At 55.5% G+C, this 21,874-nt stretch overlaps 1 protein-coding gene across 2 annotated transcripts in view; it reads left to right on the top strand.

Annotated features, from left to right (window-relative positions):
* The window catches only part of SDC4 (syndecan 4), a 20,094-nt gene extending 4,971 nt beyond the window's left edge, over window positions 1–15,123 (top strand). The window contains exons 1-5 of one of the 2 annotated variants that reach the window (XM_026042230.1): window positions 47–63; window positions 12,016–12,157; window positions 13,020–13,072; window positions 13,304–13,487; window positions 14,287–15,123. In XM_026042230.1, coding sequence (XP_025898015.1) covers window positions 12,034–12,157; window positions 13,020–13,072; window positions 13,304–13,487; window positions 14,287–14,438 — 513 coding nt within the window. In that variant the 5' untranslated portion in view covers window positions 47–63; window positions 12,016–12,033 and the 3' untranslated portion in view covers window positions 14,439–15,123. Of the gene's footprint in view, window positions 1–46; window positions 64–12,015; window positions 12,158–13,019; window positions 13,073–13,303; window positions 13,488–14,286 lie in introns of those variants that run through there. The other variant, XM_026042229.1, reaches the window with a different exon arrangement.
* Window positions 15,124–21,874: the final 6,751 nt, after the last annotated feature.

The following is a 21,874-nucleotide window of genomic DNA, read 5'->3' as shown; positions in this document are numbered from 1 at the left end:
GCCGCGCCGCCCCGCGCCGCGCTGCTGCTCGGCCTGCTCCTGGCCGCCGCCGCCGCAGAGTCGGTGAGTGCCGGGCGCTCCCGGGGCGCCCCGTGCCGGCACCCGCTCCCCCGGGCTCCCTCCAGCGCGCTGCCCGTCGCACCTTGATCCCCAGCTGCTGCGGCCGGGTTTAAGTCTAATCCCGCCGCGGTTGCGGTGGGGGCCGGGCTGGCCGGGCGCCGCGCGGCTCCTGCGGGCGCTTCCCGGGCCCATCTGGCTCCGCCGAGCAGCTGTCTCAGGTCGCAGGAGCGTTAAAGATGCCCCGCGCCCGACGGGAGGGATGAACGATGCGTTCCCGCGAAGGGCTGGCGAGTCTCTCCATAAGAACGAAGCGGACGAGCCCGGCTGCTCCGGGCACGTGTGGAGAGGTTGGGATTCTGCCTCCCTGGGCTTGCGTTGCACATTGCAGCTGTTTCGGGGTGCTCTGCAGACTGGCTGTAATGCAGAAAACTTCCTTGGAGGGCATCACTTAGGATGGATGGTTAGGCTGTGCCAGGAGCAACCAGCCCAGATGCACCCTGCTCTAGAGCCTTTATCTCTGTGGGCTGTTGAGGAGCRGGGCCACCCTTTGGGGGCAGAAGGTGCCGGGAAGCGGCGCTGCCCATGTTTGGTATGAAATGCAGCCCGGTGTCCCCTGGGAATCCTATGGCTGCGAGCATCGGATTTCTGTAAAGACGACAAATTTTGAACAGATGTAGTCCCTAAATCCCTATACAGAGCTCGGGGTGTGCGTGTATGGTGAGTTTTTGTCACTATCAGCCAGCTAAGCGAGGGGGAATCTGCTCATGCCGTAACACTGAGCTACCAAACGCCTTGCTGGAGTGAGCGGTTTGGGCTGCGGAGGTGGCCGAGGATGACACAGGCTTTGGAAGCGCTTGGCTGCTGCTGCTCCTCCCTTTCCCCCCCTTAACAGCCCTGCTGAAACGTGCAGGGCGGCGCGGGCCGGCCGCGCGCAGGTAGCCCTTCCTCAACAAGACAGGGATTGTGTCCCTTGCGTAAGAGCCTGGCTCCGGAGAGCGGTTTTGGGCTCGGCTCTGCTCCCTGAGCCTGCAAAACAGCAAGGCCTGGGCCGCCTTCCCCTGCGCGCCCCTGGGCTTTCTCCCCGTGGAGCAACGCGGGATGTGTAAGAGGGTGGGGAATGCTGCCCGGCGCCACGGGTGACACCGGGGGTGGCCCCAGTTACAACACAGGGTGACTTGCTGTGAGAAGCTGCTGCAGTGGTGGGGGGAGGCAGAAGATTTGTGGGGGGGCTCTGGCCCCCTTGTGTGCTGTCACTAAGTGGTGCCCCCCAAAAGATGCTTTAGGCACATGGGGATGGGGAGGAGTTGAAAGCGGCCAATTTAGCCCAAATGGGATCAGCAGGAGGGTCTGGTGCCCAAGATTTGCAGCCTTGCAGGGGCAGAGCAGCATCTTCAAGTGCCCCTGGTGCCTGCAGCGCCTCGTTGGCCTCCGGCAACACCAGGATGGAGCAAGGGGAGTTTCGTGCAGCACRGCCGCCTGTCCCTGGGGCAGGGGGGCTGTGACAGCCTGAGCCCGGCAGCACCTCAGCTGGGCRCCGTGGGGCTGATACAGCCCTCCCGCTTTTGCACCTCCAGATAAACACTAGAAGYCCCCGCGTGGCCAGGGATCACCCCCCTGCACCCGCAGCAGCACCAAGGGCAAATCCAGCCCCAAGAGGTGGCGAGCAGGAGGCTCGACGCTCTTTGCAGCCTCCGTGTGTGTTGGCTTAAAGCAGTTGTGCTCAGAGGCCTCCCCGATCGGCAGAGCCGGTGTCTTGTTGATGATGGCTGTGTTTGGAAAGGAGCGCAGTGTTATTAATGTTAAACCGGTTTGGCTTGTCCTGCTGCCATTGATCCCCCAGGCCTGTTCTTTCTGCTCTTTGCCCAGTTTCTCATCTGTCCCTCCCAATCAAATCAAGTCGGTGCTATCTGCGTGTTTTGCTTTATTTTACCGTCGAACTTGGCAAGCCCCCGGGGCAGCTGAACRTGTGGAACAAATCCTGGCTTTTGCTCGGGCCTCCCTCAAAACACGGGAAAACAAATGGCTGCAGAGGCTACGGCCTTTGGTAGGAGGAAGGAGCCCCTGGTTTGATAGTGGAGCCCAAAGCTGGTGGTCAGGGCTGAAACCCCTGTAATGTGCAGACTAAGTAGCCCATCTAGCCCCTTGCAACGGGTTGAGCTGCAGGTGGGAGCTCTGCAGGGCAGCCCAGCCCTTTGGGCAGCTGGAAGGACAAGGACAAGTGCAGAAATGGTTGTCCCTGCGCCGAGCGTCGGGCCCTGCCTRGGAGTTTGTTCTTCCAGCACAACCGTGCGCTTTCCTGCCCCTCCTGTTGTGTCCCAAGGCCCTGGCACATCAAAGCCCTGCCTCCATTCCAGCAACTGTGGAGAAGTGGTTTGTGGCAGGGTTTCTTTCCCTCTTTTTCTCCCCTCCAGCCCCTGTTAACAGCTTTACCCTTGCCTGGGGCTGTGTGAAAGGTTGGGGTGGGGAGACCATTTGCTGCTCCTCTCCAAGTGTGATCTTGCCTCCCTCTCCTGCAGTGGCCCAGTGGCTTCTCCAGCAGTTTGTGCCCTCCTTGCACCATAAAGATGAGAGCTGTTCCCTTGACTTTCCCAATGTCAGTGCAGAGGAGGGAAAGCTGGCTGGCTGCTTGGGGCGTAAACTTGAACACAATTCCTGCATTTATTTATTTTTTTTCCCTTCCCCTTTATGCTCCCGTTGCTGGCAAATACTCTGTTGAGAATGTGCTAGCCRCTTGAATCCACTTGGCTCTGAGCTCTGGAGAGGCTGTGTCACGTTTTGTGTAAAGTTGTTCCCCCTCAAATAGGAGAATTGCTGCGTTTTGCAGGCTTCGAAAACACCATCTGGAGCTTTTTTTCCCCCCCCTCAGTTCAGTGTCTGGATAAAGACTCTCCCCATAGAGGAAGCTGGGAGCTGTGACGCCTGCAGAACGGGTGACTCCTGGAGCTGACTCATACGATGAGTTGATTAAGTTACTGTGGCTCCTTCGTGCCTCGGCATTCCCTTGCTATAGCTCCTGCTAGATGAAATGGAGCGTCCCTCAAAGCACCTCGTTGCTCTTGAGTTAACAGTTATCTTCTCCAGATCGTTGCAGCCCCACTGCACCCTCCATGCTCCAAACAGCCCATTCCTGAGCAAGGGAAGGGTCGTGCTGCTTCTCAGCCCTCGCCTTGAAGCTACTGCAGTTAAACCGGTGCAAAAGTGGCCTGGACGAGACAAACCCAGGGCTGTGCTGAGCGCGGATGCCTGTTTGGGACGCAGGGAACACAGCCCTTGGATGAAGGATCCAAATGATTTCCACTAGAATGAGGTAGTCATGGTGAGCCAGGCTCYGTGGCCCTGCAGAGACTCCTTAACCTGCAATGAGCTGTTGCATAAGAGGCTCTGGAAGCTCCTGTGTTAATGTCTGCGCTCTTCCACTTGCTGCCGCCCCTGCCTGCGTCGCCCTCGRCCCTGATCCCTCCCGCTCTGACTCAAGGTTTTTGGCAACTGCCTGGCCCTTCTGCTGAAGTTGTCACCGTCTGAGTAAGGGCTCTGTCCCCTTACCCTAAGCACTGACTCAGATTTCCCTGAAGCGGCCCCTAATGTGGGGAAAGGGGATGAAGACTGAGCTGGGGCTGCCTTGCCAGCGRGCTGTGCCATCCCCCATAGCACAGATATCTTAATTGCTGCCTCTTGTCTAATCTGCTCTGGACTGGGGCTGCCAGACGTGGTGGGTAAAAAGCTATGTGAGTGTCTCTGACATTAGGATTTGCTACCCGTAGGCGAGTAGCTGAGTTAGCGTTGGCAGAGAGAGATCTGAAAATGGCCTCGTCTGGAGCAGCAGCTGAATTGCCCGGGCAGTTAAACGTTTGCGGGGTTTTTCAGCTGGAAATGAAAACGTTTGCTGTGTGTTTTCAGCAGGAGGGAGAGAAGGAAGGGGCAGTATCATCTAAACCGACTGACCGCTTGGAGAAAGCCAATCTAATGAAAGGCCTCGAGGAGGAGGTTAAAGCCTTGGTCCTGAATCRAGACCAAATGTCAGCGTGGGAGGGGGAAGCACAAGAAAAGGCCCTGTCCTCGCCGTCGCCAAAGGCTGCCTGGCCCAGCTGGGGAAAATCTTATTTTTGCTGGAAGGGCTGAGTGCAGCCGCTTGTTGGCTTTGCCCTTTGWGGCCGGCACTCGGCTTGTAAAACACTGAGTGCCCGTTGTTAGACAAATGATGGGTATAACTTAAAAATCAAAGCAGCTAATTAAAATCTGGGTGAGACGCTGCTTGGGCTGGGAAGGCGGCCGTGAGGCCCATCGTACTGTTACCCAAACAGTCCCATGCAACAAAAACAAGGCTTCTTGCTTAAACAAATTGCGTGTGCTCGGTAAAAACAGAGCCTTCCTTGGGAAGGATTTGTGTCTTTTGATGTTTTTCTGGCTCCATCTTAATGCTGAGGGGGGAAAAAAAAAGATGTCTCTTTTTCCACACTACATGTTTGCTGTGAACCCCCCGAAAACAAAGCGCCATGGCCTCGTGTTTACCTTGCTGAGCGGTCGGCACTGCCTCCTGCCCTTTAGCTACCATGACGGGAAAACTAGAGCAATAAAAAGACGCGTTAAAATGTGACAGTTGCAGCCCTGTAAAAGTAGGACGTGCAGCGAAACGGCCCGGATCCGCGGCAGGAAGGAGATCCCCAGGAATGGCTGGGACGTAGTGCGGGGCTCCCTCCAGCCAAGGGCTGATCCTGGTGCTAGGAAGGGCACAGAGGCTTCGTCTAGGGGCTGGTGCCCCCTTTGGAGACAGGGAATTTTCTCGCTGGCTCTTCCCCCACTTCTCAGGCTGCAACCGTGGCCSTCCCTGATGTCCCTGTCCTGCTTGGAAGACTGTGTTCCCTGGCGAGATAAATATTTATTGCAAATCCTCAGCGTGCACCGGAGCCAGGCTCTTGCAGGAGACTCTTTATGTGAGGGCTGTTCTTGGCGCTGACTCCAGATTTCCTGAGGCTGAGGACGAGGAGCTGGTACTAAATGGGTACTAAATGACTCGCTTGGCCAGCTGAGCGCCCCCTCTGCAGAGCCAAGAGAGGAGGGAAGGGGACAGGRAGTGCTGGGATGCTGCTGCCAGCCCCTTCTCCAGGTGGGAATCGGGGCGCTCGGAGAGGAGAAGCTCCCTGGGGTGGCAGATCTCCCCGTATAAAGCAGCTCTATCTGGAGCTGGTGGCTGCTTTCTGGGTCTAAGCCAAGGCAACCTCTGCGTAAGGCAGGAATGTGTCTCTTTTTTTTTTTTTTTTAATTTTAAATTAAATAAAAAGGAASTTCAGCCTCTGCTGCAGCTACCTGGGGGAGCCTCCACTATGGAAATATTTGTCCCTATAAATGATAGTGGAGCAACTAAAGAGCCGGAGTGTCAGGGCTGCTGCTTCCGACTAGATTAAAAGGGAAGCGAAAGTGCTCACATGGTGTGGGATTGGGAATGTCGTCCGCACGAACGGGCCACTGTTGGGCTCGGGGTGAGTGGCAGGGAAAGGCACCGCGCTCCCCGGCAGCTTCCTTGGAAGTCTGCAGGCCTATAACAAATAAGTCAAGCCTGAGGTAGGAGCATGAGGAATCTTCCTTGATGAAAAGCTGCCTTGCTGGGGCCTCCATGTCCATTTATTTCTCCCCTGTCACAGACATAGATACGGTGGGAGCCCTTAAGCTTAGGGTGGGACCTTAGAGTGAGTCACGAGTCTGAAAACTGAACCCCCTGTTTAGCCTTGGCTGCTCCTGGCAGAACAGCTTTGTCCAGCCTCTGAATTGAGCCCTAGGGAGTGATGGATCTGAACTAGCTCTGAGCGGGTTTGTAACTGGTATCCAAATCTTTGTGAACCAGCCCCAGGTTCCTGCCCAGGCCTTGAAGAGCCTTTGGGGTGGTGGAGATGGCTCCGTGCGAGTTGTTTTCCCACTCGAGCCACGTGTGAACCTGCTTTCCCCTCCTTCCGTGTTCTCTCAAACTCTTATCTCTGTTTGCTTGGGAGCAGTGGATTGACACAGGGGGTCTGCAAGTGCCTGCTCAAGCTGGAGTGGGAGCTGGCATCTCCCGCTGGCTCTGGAGCTTTCCCTCGAGTTGGGAATTAAGGATGTGGAGCAGCTATTTTGCCAGCGCTGCTGTAAATAGATCCCAGCAAGTGCCTGTCTGGGGGAAGCTCCTGAAGCTCTGTCTGCAGCTTTGCTCCTGGCTCGTAACGGGGCAGGAGCAGGTGAACAAGAGCCTGTTCCCCTGGAGTCACCCGTCCTCCTCCCGCTGGCCGAAGGAGCGCACGGCCTGAGGATGGGCTCTGTGTAAGCCAACTGCACCCATTAAAACCAACTGGGGGCTGAGTTTGTGAGCAGGAGAGCCCCGAATCCCGCACGGAGGCAGCTCCTTGGCACCCACGTCCATCCCTGYGGCAAGGGAGGCTCTCGGGAGAGCAGCTCAGTCCTGCAGCCCCGGATTACGGTGCTGTCATCATGGGGATTACGGCTCCGCTGGCAGGAGCTTAAGGAATTGCAGCGGGGTGTGAGCATGGCCACAGAGCCACCCTGGCACAAGGGGCTGGGTGTGAGCGCGGGGTTCTCTACACGGCCCTGGAGACAGTGACTGCTTGGGCAGGGCTTCTGCGGAGACTTCTCCAAATGAGCTGGAATGAGCAGCCATCCGCGTGCTCCTTTCACCCTGCTATGTGCAACAAGCCCAGCTCCTTGCTTACAACTCAGCATTTCTTTTTTTCTCTTGTATATAATGCACAGCACAAATGCAACAGGAATTATGTGATGCCTTGTCCCAGAGGAGCAGTGCTAGTCCCCACTGCTGMCCAGGAGCCCTGGTTTGTGCTTCTCGCCTTAATCTCCCTTTAGCCCTTGGATGTGGGGGATTTATTACAGCTCGCCGTGATTGCTGTGCACCTTGACGTGCTCCAGGGACGCCGTGGAGCACCAGCGTGGTGGCGTTTGCCCCTGCCCGGGAGCCTGTCATGCAGCCAAACCCACGTGTGCCTGGAAGCCGATTAGCTCGTGTGCTTTGGCACGCGGGCCACGTGTGCTGGGAATTACGTGGGACAGCTCGGCCAGGGACTGGAGGGAAACGGGTCCCCTCTGCACAGGGGCACGAGGAGTTAGCACAAGTGGATTGGTTAACTGTGCCCCATGTGGGAAGGGATTAGGTGCGAGCTGGATTGAAATAATGGTGTTTGCTCTGCGCCSAGGACAGAGGTGACGTTTGCCCCCTGCTCTGAGCTGGTGTTGGCAGGGGGAGAGAGGAGGAAAGGGCTGTTTCGGAGGGGAATAGCAGCCCCTTCCCTTCCTAACCTGGTAGGAGCTGTCTCTGCTGGAAGCTCATGTTGCTTTTAATTACTTTTAATGCTTATTAGGGTGAGAAAATAGAGCTGCCTCTGCCTGTTACCTGGCTGCACAGCTCSCTTGCTCGGAGATGGGCTTCGTTTAGCCACCTGGCTCTGCTCAGAGCCACTGCCCCCGTGCTCTCCCAAAGCTTAAACCTTCCCAGATCATGCGCTGCTACAAGAGCACCGAGTAGGGAAGGAATTCCCACAACCAGGGCCTGCTGCTTTGCAGGCACCTGGGGGTGACACAGTGGGACTGCCCAGTGCAAGTGTGGCAGTTGGGGTGCCCTGGCCACTTGGGTGCTGACAGTGACACCCTGGTGTCCAGTAAGCACCTTTCCCCGTGCACCTGTGTCTGCTCTTGTGTGGGCTTCTCCTTTCAACACAGGGCACTTCTTGGACCTCCATGGCTGGAGACCTAGTCCTGACTGCAGGGCCATCCTCAACACACCCAGGGCCAGTGGCTCGGATCTATTCCATAGCCTGAGAGCCTGTTCTTAAGCCCGGGTCGGGTGAAGTGATACCCAAACCACCAGCCTTGGACTCTGAGCACCTGGCAAAAGCAGCAGCAGTGACCGACGCTCCTCTGTCCCTGCAGGCCACCAGGGGTTAACAGCTCTCCCTGCTCTGCCACCACCCAGCCTGGCCCTGCTCCATGCTCCTTTGTATGGGAAAGGTTGACTTTCACCTTGCTCCTGTTTGCACCCGGGCTTGTGTACACAGTGCTGGGAAGGGAGACGCAGGGCCRAGTGCCCGGCCACCGCTGCAGGGCTGTAAACTGGATCAGGAGCTCGCGGCGCTCGGGGTGTCCGGCTCCCCACGCCCCGGCTCTGCATCCCCTTGCAAAGAGGTATTTAGTGACCTAGGGCACTGTTGTGCTGGCCTGGGAAYGATGGCCAGTTCTGGAAGCCAATTCCTAGAAGCCAATTCCATGTCTGTAAAGCTCTGCCCCAGACTGTCCTCTCTGTTTGTTTGTTTGGTGAGATATGTGGGCTGGGCACTGAGCAGCCTGGACTTACTAGTTCCCAGAAGTCGCCAGCGGCTGGGGAATTTGCCCAGGAGACAGGCTCTGCTTAGTGCCACAGTGAATGTCCCGGAATGTCCTGGCTGTGACAAGAGCCTGGGGGCAACCTGTGTGTTGGGAGGGGTCCCAGGGATGGGAAGGGTGACAGGGACACGCAGTCCCGGCTGGGAGCTTGTGCCCTGAGCGCGAGGGGACCCGCTCGGCGCTGCTGCTGCAGGAGCAGAGCAAGCGGTGGTGACTCCGTGTGGCCTCGAGCTCGAGCCCTTGGCGCCCGGCTCTTCCGGGAATGGCGCTTGGCACCCRCGCCCGACGTGCTGGCTGGCCGGGAATGAGCTCTGGATTTTTTTTTTGTTCCTGGCAGGCAGGAAAAGCTCCCGCTCTGTCCCCCGGCACACCRGCTAATCCCTCCTGGTGCTTACTGGGGATAAAAGCTGCTTAACACTAGAAATCCTGGATCTAGACCTCTGCAGAAGTGGCAGGTTTCTGTAAAGGCCTCGTGGAGAGGAGCGCGTGAGAGGCAGGGCTCGACTTGGGCACCGGGGCAAGGTGGAGCCAGGCAGCCGTTGGCTCTGGCCCTCGCAACGACTTCCTGGCCCATCTCCCAGCCTGGGCTGGCGGGTGGCAGAAAGCAGCCCCCGGGCAGCGCCGCTGCCCCTCTCCAGCTGGCACTGGCAGGGGGAATTGAGCTGTATGTGGCCAGGGCCAGCTTGGCAAGAGCTGCATGTCATCCTGCTGCAGCCGCTCAGCTCTTGCCTCGTGGCTGGAGGCCTGCACTGCAGGAAGAGTGGCCCTTCCCGCTTGGGAAGGGAGAGCGCTCCAGAGCGCAGCTTGGGAAAGCACCTGGTGGTGCCTAGAGAGCCCCAAGCCTCGCTTTGGGCTTCGCTTTGGGCTCACCTTGTCTCCTTGTGCCTCCTGCCAGGTGTGTATGCAAGGAATGTGCCCGCTCCAGAGCCCGCCCCAACCCTGCTACCTTAACCCTTCCTGGGCAGGGGGCTGCACCACTGCCTTTGTYCCAGCTCCAGGGAACAGCCCCATCCCTATGAGACGGGGTCCTGGAAGCTAGAGGATCCGTACRGAGACGCCCAGCAGCCCTCCAGCTTCCCTGGAAGCTTCTCCAGGGAGAAGCTGCTGGATGGGCTGGGACGCAGGGGCTCGCTGCCCCCAAGGACAGCGGCGCGTGCTGTTTGAGAAGCTCCGCTGGCTTCTAGGAACTCCCCCGTCCTTGCTCGAGAGACTGATGAAAAGCGAGTTCAGAGCACGCTCCCATATAATCTTATTTGTGGCGGTGAGTCAGTCATTTCCTTGTTGTGTCCCCTGCCTTGTAAACACCGTCTGCCTCGATGCAAGGAGGCCTTGCTGCCGGCCCAGCCCGGCGCGTTGCCCAGTGCCGTGGCCGCGGGCCACGTTGCGGCGCAGCCGCCCCGGCCGGGCCCTCCTGCAGCCGCCCCGGAGGACGGGAGCTGGCCAGGACTCACAGCGAAGCGGGAGCTCCTTGGCCTGCGCTGTCTGTGCAGAGCTGCTCCTTGGGGAGCAACCTGGAATCTCTGCCTTCTTGCCCCTCAATGGGAGCAGCAACTGCCGTCTGGCAGCAGTTTCTGTTGCATGCTTGGTTTTGGCTGGGCTTCAAATATCTTGGATTTGCCTTGGAGCAAGTGAGCTGTGATGTTAGGAATGCCTTGTTCCAGGCTGCGAGGGGGCTTCTTTCCAGCTCTCCTTCCTTCCCCAACGCCATTCCCTAGTGCCCGGCGTGGGCAGAGTGGAGCCGCTGGGTCTCTCTAGGAGAGCTGCCCTCAGCCCTKGGTGCCCTCTGGGCTCTTGGTTTGCTCGTCCTGCAGCCCAGTTGCTGAGGAGACCAAAGATGCCTCTGTAAACTAACGAAAAGCACGTGCAGCCTCCAACTGCTCCTTGTGCAATCCTGGGCTATGAGGAAAAACCATCTCGCTCCGGCCGCAAGGCTCTTGTTTGTGGCTAAACCAGGATGTTAATAAGTAGGGAAACCTAGGCTAGAGACGAGGCTGGGATTTGGCAGGGGGAGGAAGGTGACGCAGGGCTCATGGCTGATCACTAATTACCCTGTAGAGGATCAATAGCTGATTAAATTCATCAGCCTCCCTCACCGAGGCCTTGTGCAATGGGGTCACACCTGACCGGGCTGGCAACAAAACTGCCCCAAGCTGTTGGAGCTGCCTTGTCCCCTGAGAAAGCTGCAGGCATCAAGGCTGAGGTGGCCAGTGCTGGTTTTAATTGTTCCCTTTTTAATTGTCCCTGCAGCTCTTGGGGCTCTCCCAGCCTGGTAAAACCAGGAGAGAGCTCTTGGGAGAGCCCCAAGAGCTGTGGGGACAATTAATGGTTAACCTGCATAGCCCTAAATTCCCCTGTACAAACGTGGATTAAAGATATGGCTTTTGTTGTGCCTCTCTAAGAACAACTTGATATGCAGATAAACCTGCAGGGCTTCAATCAAAGGGGCAGGAAATGGGAAGGAAGGTAGGGGGGAAGCATTTCCAATGTTTCCATAGATGGAGCAGTTGCAGGGATAGCATGGAGGAATTTTGGACGCCAGGAAGACCCATCTGTCCGCATTGCGTGGCCTTAGGGAAGGGGTTAAGTCCCCTCCCAAGCAGATGACTTCACGGCTCTGGAATGAGAAGCAGCTGAAGCTGYTGGAATGTGTGGGTTTCTTGGGCAACCTGTGAGCTCCGGTCTGCGGTGCCCTCACGAGGGCTGGCCCCAGGGCTAAGGGCTCGCGGAGAAATTGTGCTGGGCTCTTGCATAACCTTGGTAAGGAGACTTCATCCCGGGGCACCTGAAAGGCCCAAATTTAAATGGATAAACTGCCCTCAAGGCAAAGCAGGTGGCTCTTCTGGCSTTGCTTATTTGGCAGCTCAGCAGAGCACCTCTCTTGTGCTGCTATTTTGCTAACGTGAGTCTGACTCCGCGATTGTGGGCTTCATTTTCAAGCTACAGCCTTGTTTGTTTACAGGAGCTTTAAGAGGTGAAACGGGGCAAGTTCTTCCTTCAGGCAAGTCGATCCTGATAGCGAATGTTCTTGAACGTCATACTATATTGCACTGCAATTCAGTTGAGCTGACAAGCCAGCTCTTAACCCTTGGGTGATAAAGTAGCTTTGTTCTCGGTAGAGGAAGCACCAAATTGCCCTGATCTGAAGTTTCAGTGCAATGAAATAATCTGATCTTTGGTGCTGTAGGCGAGGGGCTCATTCTGCGGATATAAGCAAGCCCTTACGAATCTGTATGACAATCTGTAGCTGCTGTTCTTCCAAAAGCTTTTGCTATAAATTCCTGATCCGGTTCCTGTTGTGATGATTTCACCCCGTGACTGCTCAAGTGAACCACCTGAATCTGCTGCCCTCATGAAATTCCCCTTCCAGACAGGCTTCCGGTTCTATTCTGAGAAATTTGGGGGGAATTCAGCTATTTCCAGCCCAATGAAGATAATGTTGTAGGTGGAAGGGAAGTTCAGCGTTTAATGTCCTTGTGATGGAAACGATGTGCTCAGCAGAGTCTGAACTCCTGACCTTTTATGAAACCATCTTGAGAAGTTGCTTCTTACTTAACGCTTCTCTCCCCTCCTGCCCGTTTGCAGGTGAGAGAAACTGAGACCATGGATGCCAGGTGGTTTGACTACCCGGCCTCCGGAGACTTGCCTGACGATGAAGACATTGGGGACTTCAAGCCTCGCTTGACTACTGATGGATTAGATGAATATGAGGCATCTGGTTCTGGAGGTAAGGGGGGAAGGTGGCTCTCCCTCATTTCATAGTGTGACCCTTCCCAGCAGCAGCAGCCACARATGATGAATTAAGGGCCCAACCAGAGCTCCAGTGGCAACTACAGTGTGTCAGGTGCAAGGGAGGAAGCCACGTAGGTCCTGGGCCCTTGCAGAGGAGAATGGTGAAAGTGGTTGTGCCGTGCTGCTGAATCCCTCGGTGAGGACAGATGGTGTCCAGCTAAGCTCATCTTCCTGCAAGTGAAAGGTGTTGCGTTGGCCCCGTTTTTTTCCTGTTGAGCTCCATAAAACTGCTGAGATGGTTATGATTAGAATTTAAAAGAGTTTATGTTGTAACTGAGGCCAAATAAGGCAAAGGACTCCGGTGCTCGAATGAACTCTTTGTGACATGTAAAGCTCCTTGCCCAAACCAGTTTCAGCAGCTCCGTGTCCCCTTTATGTGAAGGTTTGTCCTCTAAAGGGAAAGAAGTGCTGAAATTATGCCTGGCATGTTGGGGCAGATCTGGTGAGGGTTAGCAAAGCAACCTGCAGGGATGGGTGGCAAGAGCCTTCCCCTCTGCTGGCGTTAGCCTAGCGTGTTGCACCAGACCAGCTCTGCAGAACAACTCCCCATAAGCTGTGACTAGTGGATAGGACTGAAGATCTCTCCCATGGGGAGTTATTGGTCTCGAGATTGCATCTTGTGGTCTTGTGCAAAGTCATCGAGCAGTGAAAGTACCYGTAGATAACTGGAACTGCAGTTGGGGTAGAATAAGAGTCCTGGTTTGATTGCAGTTGCTGATATTGCTGGAAGTGTCAGGGTTCTGGAAGAATGGCTTGTAATTAAAGGGAAATAATGTCCCCTTTTGTCCCCCCTGCAGACTAYGAAGACTCTGAAGATACCGTGTTCCCAGCCACCACGGATACTCCTGTGGTAGGTATTGCCCTTGCCTTTCTCACCCAGCGCATGGCCCTGACCTGTCTTGGAAGCTTTCTGAATAGCCTTCCCTGGGATTTCAGGGTGAAGCTTGCACTAGCTCYGTGTGCAATGGCAGGGTGCTCATCATGCACTGAACAAACTCCTTCCTCCGCACCCCGCCTGCTCTCAGTCATGGGTAGGCTGGGTGCTGCTTACTGACGGGTGTGGCTTGTCTCTCCCCTTTAGATAGCTGACAACTATATCCCTGGAGATACCGAGCGAAAGATAGAAGGTGAGAACAAAAACACCATGGTGGACAATGAAATCGTGCCAGACAAAGCCTTGCCTGTCGAAGAGAACCTGTCCAACAAGATCTCCATGGCAAGCACAGCCAACAGCAGCATCTTTGAAAGAACAGAAGTGCTTACAGGTAATACTYCACCTTGTCCTTGAACTCTGGTGAGAAATATTCTATAAAACATATTAAAAAAATCTTTTACATCCTTGGGGGTCAGCTCCTTTCTGAGAAGGGGTGTGAGATGCCATTGCCTCCATGACTGCCTGTAGCAGGGTCACTCCTGCCCTCCAGGCCTTATGTGGCCAAGAAACACCCTGCTCGAAGTGGCGGGGTGAGGGATCAACTTGTTTTTGAGCTGGCCATCTGGCAGTTGGCTTAGGCAAATGTCACGAGTTCTGTGACAGCTCCTGGGCTGCTCTGCACCTCGCTTACCGCAACGGGAGGCTTATCTAGCCACAAGTCAATGACATCATGAAGTTTTAAATCAAATACAGGCCGTTTTCCTCTTCCTGCTGCCCACGGCTTGCCTTTTCTGAGCAAGCACCTTGCTTGCCAGGAAAAAAACAAAAAAAACCCTTAAGACTTTTGAGCACCTACTCAAYTGATACTGCATCTAAGTAGCTGTGTATAGAGCAAAACCAAGCAACTGGCTACTCCCGAGCACTCAGGACAAACCTTTCCTGAGGCAAACTTCATCAAGGGCTTAGAAAAAACAACTTAGTGCAACATATAGGTGTCACGGCAAGAGCTAAAGCTGGTCCAAATGTTGTGATCATCTTGCTGTATGAGAGAGATTTTTCTTTTCCTGCCTTGGGGAAGGAAGCTGCTGTTTAATAGGAGCACGGTCCCCACAGTGTGCTCACATAGCGAGTTATTGAGGGCTTCAGATCATTTTCCTGGCATTGGTACTTAATCCGTGCTCTCTTTCCAGCTCTCATTGCAGGAGGGGCAGTGGGCCTCCTGTTTGCAGTCTTCCTGATCCTCCTCTTAGTCTATCGCATGAAGAAAAAGGACGAAGGCAGTTACGATCTCGGGAAGAAACCCATCTACAAGAAAGCCCCTACGAATGAGTTCTACGCTTAAAGCTCAACAGCACCTTGTGCCCATCAAACAGACTGCTTGGAAACAGCGTGCCCTCCGATGAGGCATGCTGAAAAAAATRTTCTTTCGGGATTCAATTTCAAAGCAACTTTGAGGGGGGAAAACCCTTTCTCCTTGACCCTTTCCATCCTGCTCAGCTATCAAGGGCCCAATGAAATACAAAGAGTCTGGAAAAAAAACACGTTTTGTCTAAAGCTAGTGTAACAATAATAAAAATGCCAAATTTTCTGCTTGGTTTGGTAGAGGGTCTATAAACATAAAACAGACTATATGGAAGCAAACACCATGTGTTTACCTCCAGTGTGCAGTCAGGGCTCGAGTGGCCGCTTCTATAGAAATGGCTTTTTGTTTTATAAACCTTGCTAATAGACGTCTTGCAGCAGGCTGTTGATGTGAAGCATTTTTTTGTTGTTGTCAGAGAACTATTTATGAATCTCTTACACTACAGATAACGTTGCCTTATCAGGGAGTATAGGGCCCTTAGGGCACAAAATCCCTGAATGCCATAAAGGGCCTGTGGGAATGTTTTCCCCAGGAGGCTTCTATCTCTTCCTGTTGGCCCCGGGCAAGGGTCACTAGTCCATGAAATCAGGACGGTCCGTTTTGTTTGGCTATGACAGCACCCTTTCCTTGCCTTCAATCTCTTACCTTTTCAGGATTGTTTGTAGGATTTTTTTATAACAAAATTTTAAGGAAAATAGCCTAATGTTTATATAAAGTTTGTAGAAATTGTTTTGAAATAAAAAAAAAATCTACTTTTTTAATTTCCTCAGATTTATTTTTTCAATCCCTTTGTGTTTCCTTTGGCTGGGCATTTCTCTAGATATGTGGTTTTTTTATGATTCATATTCTGAACTGAAGCAGTGCTTGCTACAGTGTGTTACACGTTTCTTTAGTTCTATAGCAGCTACTGTAGAGGATAAAGATATTTATGGTCTTCCCATAATTATTTTTGGATTTGATTTTTTTAATAGAATTATTTATAGTTTCTCAAATGGCTGCTTTTCTCATTTGGTAACTTTTATCCTTTTTATGTAAAACACTAATATAATGAGTCTCTGTGGAAACTATTTAAGCTTTATTCTGTGAATTTTAATTATAAAGGCAATAACTCCTAGGATTACTCTGTATGCAAAATCGGATTCATAACGTGATTGAAGTAGGGAAAAGACAGGAATATTTGTAGTCTGTAATATATTATAATCAGTCGYATAGAGCTATATATTTTACTGAGAATACCGTTGAGAGTGAAGAGGCTGGAGTTGATTCTTCAGCAGCCTTATTGTGTGAGAGGTTTGGGCTCGTTGTGCTGTGTCTGTCTGGTGTCTTGTCTCGGGTGAGAGGAGTTTTGTGCCAGGGAAGGCAGTGAGTCTGGGCTCGTGGCCACCGTGCCCGGGGGTCTCTAGGGCCTCCGCTGGTGCCCGAGGTCGTTCATGGCTGTGGCAGATGGTGTGTCAGATGCCCCTCTTCTTCCTGGGGCTGCTGTTGCAAGCGCTGGCAGCTCGCAGTGCAGAGGAAGGAGCTCGCGGGCTGGGGCAGGGCTGTGTCCCCTGTGTCACTAGGCACAGTCCCCCGTGGCGTCAGGCCGTGTCCTTGTCCCTTGCAGGAGGCTGGTGCCTGTAGCTGGAAGCCTGGGCAGGGTCTTCCCCGTGGGAGCTCTGAGCTTTTGCACAGCGCTGGCTCTGAAGCTCCTGCTTCAACGCCCTGGGTAAACAGCTCCTACCTCTGAGTTAGACCAGTTCCCCAAACTGCTCCTGGAGGGAAGGGTAACGTGCGTGKCTTAGGTCCCGGTTTCAGGAAGGACTTTGTGCAGGTCTTGTCCTGTTACAGCTGCTGAAATGAGATTTGGGTGTGAAGTCTTGAGTTGGAGTCATCTGGTAGGCAGTACCAAACTAGACGGTTTTGAAGACTATTTAAAAAGAAAAAAAAAAGCCCATCTCTCTGAGTCCTCAAGCCTTCTCACAGACTGTGCTATAGGCTTGGGGACGTGTCTAGAGGCACCAGAACAAAAAACTTGCAGTGCTGCCAGTTGCAGGCTAGTGAAGTGGGGATGCCAGGGCAGCGATGTCCTGGGTCATCGGTTCAAGAGGATGTGTCTCAAGGCTCTTCCTCCACCTCCACTCCCTGACCTGGTTCCAGTACAAGCTTGTTCCTGGAAACCACAGGCTCTGGGGCACGGGAAAGAAAAAATAGCTGTTTAGAGGTCACTGTAGACTGGGAGAGCTTTTATGCCTATGGTCAGCGCTACCGGGAAGGCAGGAGCAGAGTCTTGTCTCTGGATGTTTAGATTCTCTTGTGTAATTGCTCTTGGGGATTTTCCACTGTTACCAATTTATTTTTATTTTTTTGCTCAAATAAACTGGTACTTTCTAAACCTGGCTTTATTGACTCGTTCTGATCCGGGATTGCGTTTGGGAGCAGGGTAACAAGGCACCCACGCTTCTGTAAGTTCTTGGCTTACCAGTGGGGACTGCATGCTGGGAACTGGCACGGTGGTGGCTGGTGGCTCAAAGGGCCCTTGTGAGCTGCTTCCAAGCTATTTTGGTGTCTGGAACACAAGTGACTTCTGCAGGAAGAGCATCACCCACTTTCTAGAGCTCCCCAGTGCTCCAGGTAAGTCGAGCAGATCCAGCCCGGCTCTGGAAGGTGGGTCCATCCTTCTCTGCCAATGAGGTGTGTGGTGGGGCTTTGAGAGCACTGTCCCCAACCAGAGGGAACAGAGGGACGTAGGGATGGGCTTTTGCACATCTCCTGACGACAGCATGTCCCTGTGCCCTCAGACAAGGGAGCAGCATGTGTGGGGTCTTGCTTGGCCAAGCTTCTGGCCAAACTGATAAGCAGTTTTCAGGTGAGGAGGAGATCTGCCCCAGCACCCTTGAGACCAGCTGCCGAAGGAGCAAAGCTGCAGGTGACCTCCTACCACTTCAGGCTGAAGCATCTCTGCCATAAGCAAGAAATGAGAGAGCAGCCGCTTCTTCTAGGGTGTTTAGTTCTGAGCCCCTCTGCTCTGATGGTTCTGCGCCCTCGAGGGAGGGGAGTATTCCCCACTGGGCACAAGGGAGGGGGAKGGCTTGGAAAAGTGCTGAGTTCCCTAAGAAGTGCTGTATTTAGATGGATTATCATCCAGGAAAGTGTAATTCCCTTCTCCCTAGTGGGAATTTAGGAATATTGGAAATGGAGGAAACAAATCAAAACTTGTACGCAGGAGTCCTTTGGGGTGAGGAAGCAGCAAATACCTTTTCTGCTCCTKGTCATTTCCTGATCCATTGTGGCTGTGGAGAACTTGGATCACCCAAGCAATGTGCTCCTGACTGAGCTGAGCTCTCCCAAGGCGCTGTTTGGATGGGTAAGTCAGTGCTATGTGCTTATGTTCGTGCGTCTCACTATGGTTGTTGCAGGTTCTTGGGATTACTTCTTGGRGGGGGGSGGAAAAAAGCGCTTGTTGTGAGTCTGTTTCCTACTTTTGTGTTTTGCTTTGGCTTTTGACCTGGATTTCGGCTATCAACAAGAACCCCAGGCACTTTCCAAAACACCCTTGTCGCAAAAGTTGTGTTTTTGTGGAGCAGTGTGGATGGGGCCCTGCAGGACCCGGGAGCACAGGCCTGGCCACCTCCCCATGCCCACAGGACCTCAGTAGTCAGATGAGGACCACAGTTGTCCTTCCGTGAGCCCTCCTGTTCTCCAGGCCTGCAGTGCAGCCAGGCAGGGGTGTCTGGTGTTAGCAGAAGGGCAACTTGCACCTTAGAACCTTGTTCTTCAGCTCTGCTGTCACTTGGTTGTTTTTCCACCTACCACTGCTCTGGTTTTAAAAGCAAAACCCAGAGGTCCTTGAAAATAGCTCAAGCCCTCCTGGGTACCGCTGTGGTTGAGTCAYGTGGTGCCGGGAGGCCGTGGGCTGCAGGAGATGGGGAAAATGCTGTCGCCAGTCCCTGTTATTGGGGTTTCCAGGAGGACCTAACGAGGAGTTCACGGGCGTGCAATGAAACCTGGGCCACGTGTGTCCCAGGCAAGGCAGGATATGGGCCGGGCCTATGGCCAAGCCCAAGGAGGGACATGGAGGTGGGTCATGGGGAAGGTCTCGGGCCACCGGAAGGGATGATGTGGAACAGCGTCGGTGGAAGGAGTTTGTTTACTGGGAGGGGAAGTCACGTCCCTGGGAAATGGTGTTTCCTGGGAGTGTCCCAGCCAGCCGGCCCTGCCGCAGCCACGGCTGCGTCCCAAGGGCCAAGCTGGAGACCCTGGGAGAGGGGCAGCCTGACGGTGCCCGCAGCCCCTGCCCTGGGGACGCTGCTGGGGACACTGTGGGTGTCAGGCAGCCCTTGGTCTCGGGCGGCCGCTGCCGTAGGGACCCAGCGGAGCCTGGGTGCTCCCCGCTCCAGGCTGCAGCGAGCGCGCTGTCCCCAGGGCTCCGGGCCTGGCTCCCGCGGGACGGCTGGGCTGGGGACAGTGTGAGGTGACCCGGGGTTCCCTGAGGCGGGGGACACCCCCAGCAGGGCACAGGGGTGGGCGCCGGGCAGGGGGCTGCGGGCTCCGTCCTTGCCRTGCGATGGGGACCCCAACCCACAGGCCCGGGCACCGCTCCGGGAGCCGCTGCCTCCCGCTGCTCGCGCCGTGTCTGCTGCCACCTCCCGGGCAGGGCCCTCGGCCCGGCCGCCACGCTGCGYCCGGCGCTGCCAGGCCCGGACAGCRGACACCGGGGTCCCCTCGGCCGCTCGGGGTCCCCTCAGCGCTCAGGGTGGGCAGCACCGCGCGGTTCAGGCCTGGCCCGTGGCCCTGGCTGCAGCTCCGGCTTCCATGTCCCTTCCCCTCGCGCTGGTGAYGGGAGCGGGCACGGCGCTCACCTGGCGCCCTTTGCCAGCACCCTGATGCCCTGGGGAAACCCAACCAGCCCRAAGGGACTTCTGCTCCCTGCTGGTGCCACACACCGTGTGACCCTGGGTCTGCACAAATACCCTGTCATGACAGGGACGGCTCTTCAGCTGGAGGTGCCCTGAGACGGTGGGTGGGAAAGGAGCCCCTTCCCCCTGGGACCTGTTTGACTCAGCAGTTCGTGGTCCTGGCAGTGAAATGTGAGCGGGAGGTCCAGCTGTGGCTCCAAAGGGTGGGAAAACGTGCAGGCCGGGAAGCAGCTTCCCAACAGGCTGCCTTGGAGGAGGGAAGCAGCCCAGCAGGGGCAGGATTCCTCCTGCTGSCTTGGTCTGATCTATTGGTGGCTTGGGAAAAGTGTGGGTGGAAAAAGCTTTAAGGATGCCTTTGTCCTGGGATCGTACCAAGTTCCATGGTGCAAAGTTAAATCCTTGGAAGGAAATCTGCTCAGTTCAGGGAGAATCAGCGTTTGACCCCATGGGAACAAACCTGGGGAAGGAACCTACRAGTCCAACTGTCCCATGAGCTCCCACCTTGTCCTCAGTGTGTGCAGGGCTGGGGATGCTCTGTTTCACATGGAGCTGGTGCCAGGGCTGTGCCAGAACGGATGCAGGGGATAGATGCAGCTGAGCRGCTGGGAATGCTGGTGTCAACCCGAGCAATGGCCATGCAGGTTGCACAAGACCCTGCTGTGGTTGGGCTCTGCTTGGAGCAGGCCGTCCCGTCCTGGGGACCCCACGTGTCAGGGGGCTCAGGTGTCCTTGGCTACATCCGAGTTTTGGAGTTGCCTTCCCAGCCCCGTGCTCCTCTTCTCGCTTCACACGGCGCCTGCTGTGGCTGGACCCGCTCCCAGCGCTGGCGCCTGGTGGCTCCGCGGCTGCCAAGTCCCTGCCAGGCTCCCAGGCAGGGAGCTGGGAGCCCTAATTCCTTCCTCACAACCCGTCCTGGCCGCTCCTGSGCTCTAGCCATCGCCCCTGTTTGCACTGCATAATTCCAGTGACCGTGCCTGGAAAGCAAGCCAAGTATTTTTCGTGCCCGCTTGTTTACCAAAGCCATTCAAAAATCCATTCTCCCGCACGAGTTTCCTCAGGGAAAAACCTAAGTTCATTTCTCCTGAAGCGGGACTCGGGCATGACGGGGTTCCCTGCAGCCTTGCTCCCAGCGTGTGCTCCCAGCCACCCGGCTCCGGAGAGCCCGGCCGCCCTCCGCCTCGCTGCATGGGCACGGTCGGGCTGGAGCTTGCCAGGAATTAGCTTGTTTTAAGCCTGTTTTGCTTGTTTTACATAAAAACAAGCAACCCTCGCAACAAACTGCCTTTGTTTTCCGCAGGATTTTTGGCTGTGTCGGAAGGATCTAGCGCTGGAGCCACCCGCGCGGCAGGATGGTTTCTGTTCCTCGACAGTCGGCACCGGGGCTGGCGCTGCTGCTACCAGCGCTGGCATCGCGCCCCGCCGTCCTGCAGCCCTCGGGGGTGTCCCCAGCTCTCCCAGACCTCAGCGAGCGCCGTGTCCCAGCCTGGGCAGCTCCTCGTGCACTCGGTGTCCCTGGAGCAGGTGACTGTAATTCCTTAGCACCCAAATTCAGCTTATTTTGTCCCTTTGCATCCCACTGTTGAGTTATTTATAGACTTGATGGAAAAGGGGACAAGCCAGCCCATTTTTCTCCTCGATACTCAGGTGTTCCTGGCATGGTGGGGCAGCCGTCCCCCCAGCAGGTCCCCATGCGGTGTGATGAGCGTGGCGGTGCTCAGCGGGCAGGGATGCTGCCACAGAATCACAGGAGGGTTGAGCTTGGAAGAGACCCCCTGGACATCATCTAGTCCATCCGTGCTGCTCGGGGACACCTGGAGCCCGTGGCACAGGGTGGCATCCAGGCGGGTTTGAAGATCTCTGGAGGAGACTCCAGGGCCTGGCTCAGCTCAGCTCAGCTCAGCTCAGCTCACCTCACTAGATGGCAGCAGCCGTTCTGCCTCGGCGCCGCGCTCCGAGCGGCACCAGGACCAGGGTCTCCTCCATGTGGTGCTGCCGGTGCCGGAGCCGTCGGGATTTACAGGGTGCTGGATTTGGGAGCTGTGGGCGGATTCTCCCCCGCTTCTGGGGAATCCAGGGGGTTTAGCCCGGAGGGGAGTGGTGAGGGGCTGCATGTGCTCATGGAGCCACCACGTGTTCCCGGGGACCCGGTGCCTTGTGGCCCTCAATGCRGAGCTGCTGGAGCTGAGGGGCCCCCAGGGACCAGCCTGCTTGGAGGAAGGGAAATGCAACTCAAAAACTCAAAAGCAGAGGAAAAGAGATGGATGGAAGTGATTCCTGCTGATATTTGACGTGTTCCCACTGTTCTAACAGCAGCTTGGGCTGGCGAGCCCTGGGTGTGGAGGGGATGAGCAGCTGGATCCAGGTGGATCTTCTTCACCTGGAGGATCTTCTACCAAGACATGGAGCATCAGCTACCCMTGAAGAGCCACCAAAGGCCACCTCCACGTTTGGGTCCCGCTGTGGGAAGCCAAAACCCTGAGCACAGGTGGGAGGGCAGGAGCAGCCCTACATGCGGCTGAG

The sequence above is a fragment of the Nothoprocta perdicaria genome, unplaced genomic scaffold, assembly GCF_003342845.1.
Source record: "Nothoprocta perdicaria isolate Ctin4 unplaced genomic scaffold, notPer1 scaffold_3, whole genome shotgun sequence".
NCBI lineage: Eukaryota > Metazoa > Chordata > Aves > Tinamiformes > Tinamidae > Nothoprocta > Nothoprocta perdicaria.
The sequence above is the reverse complement of the archived record's forward strand: the minus strand, read 5'-3'. Positions and strand labels throughout refer to the sequence as shown.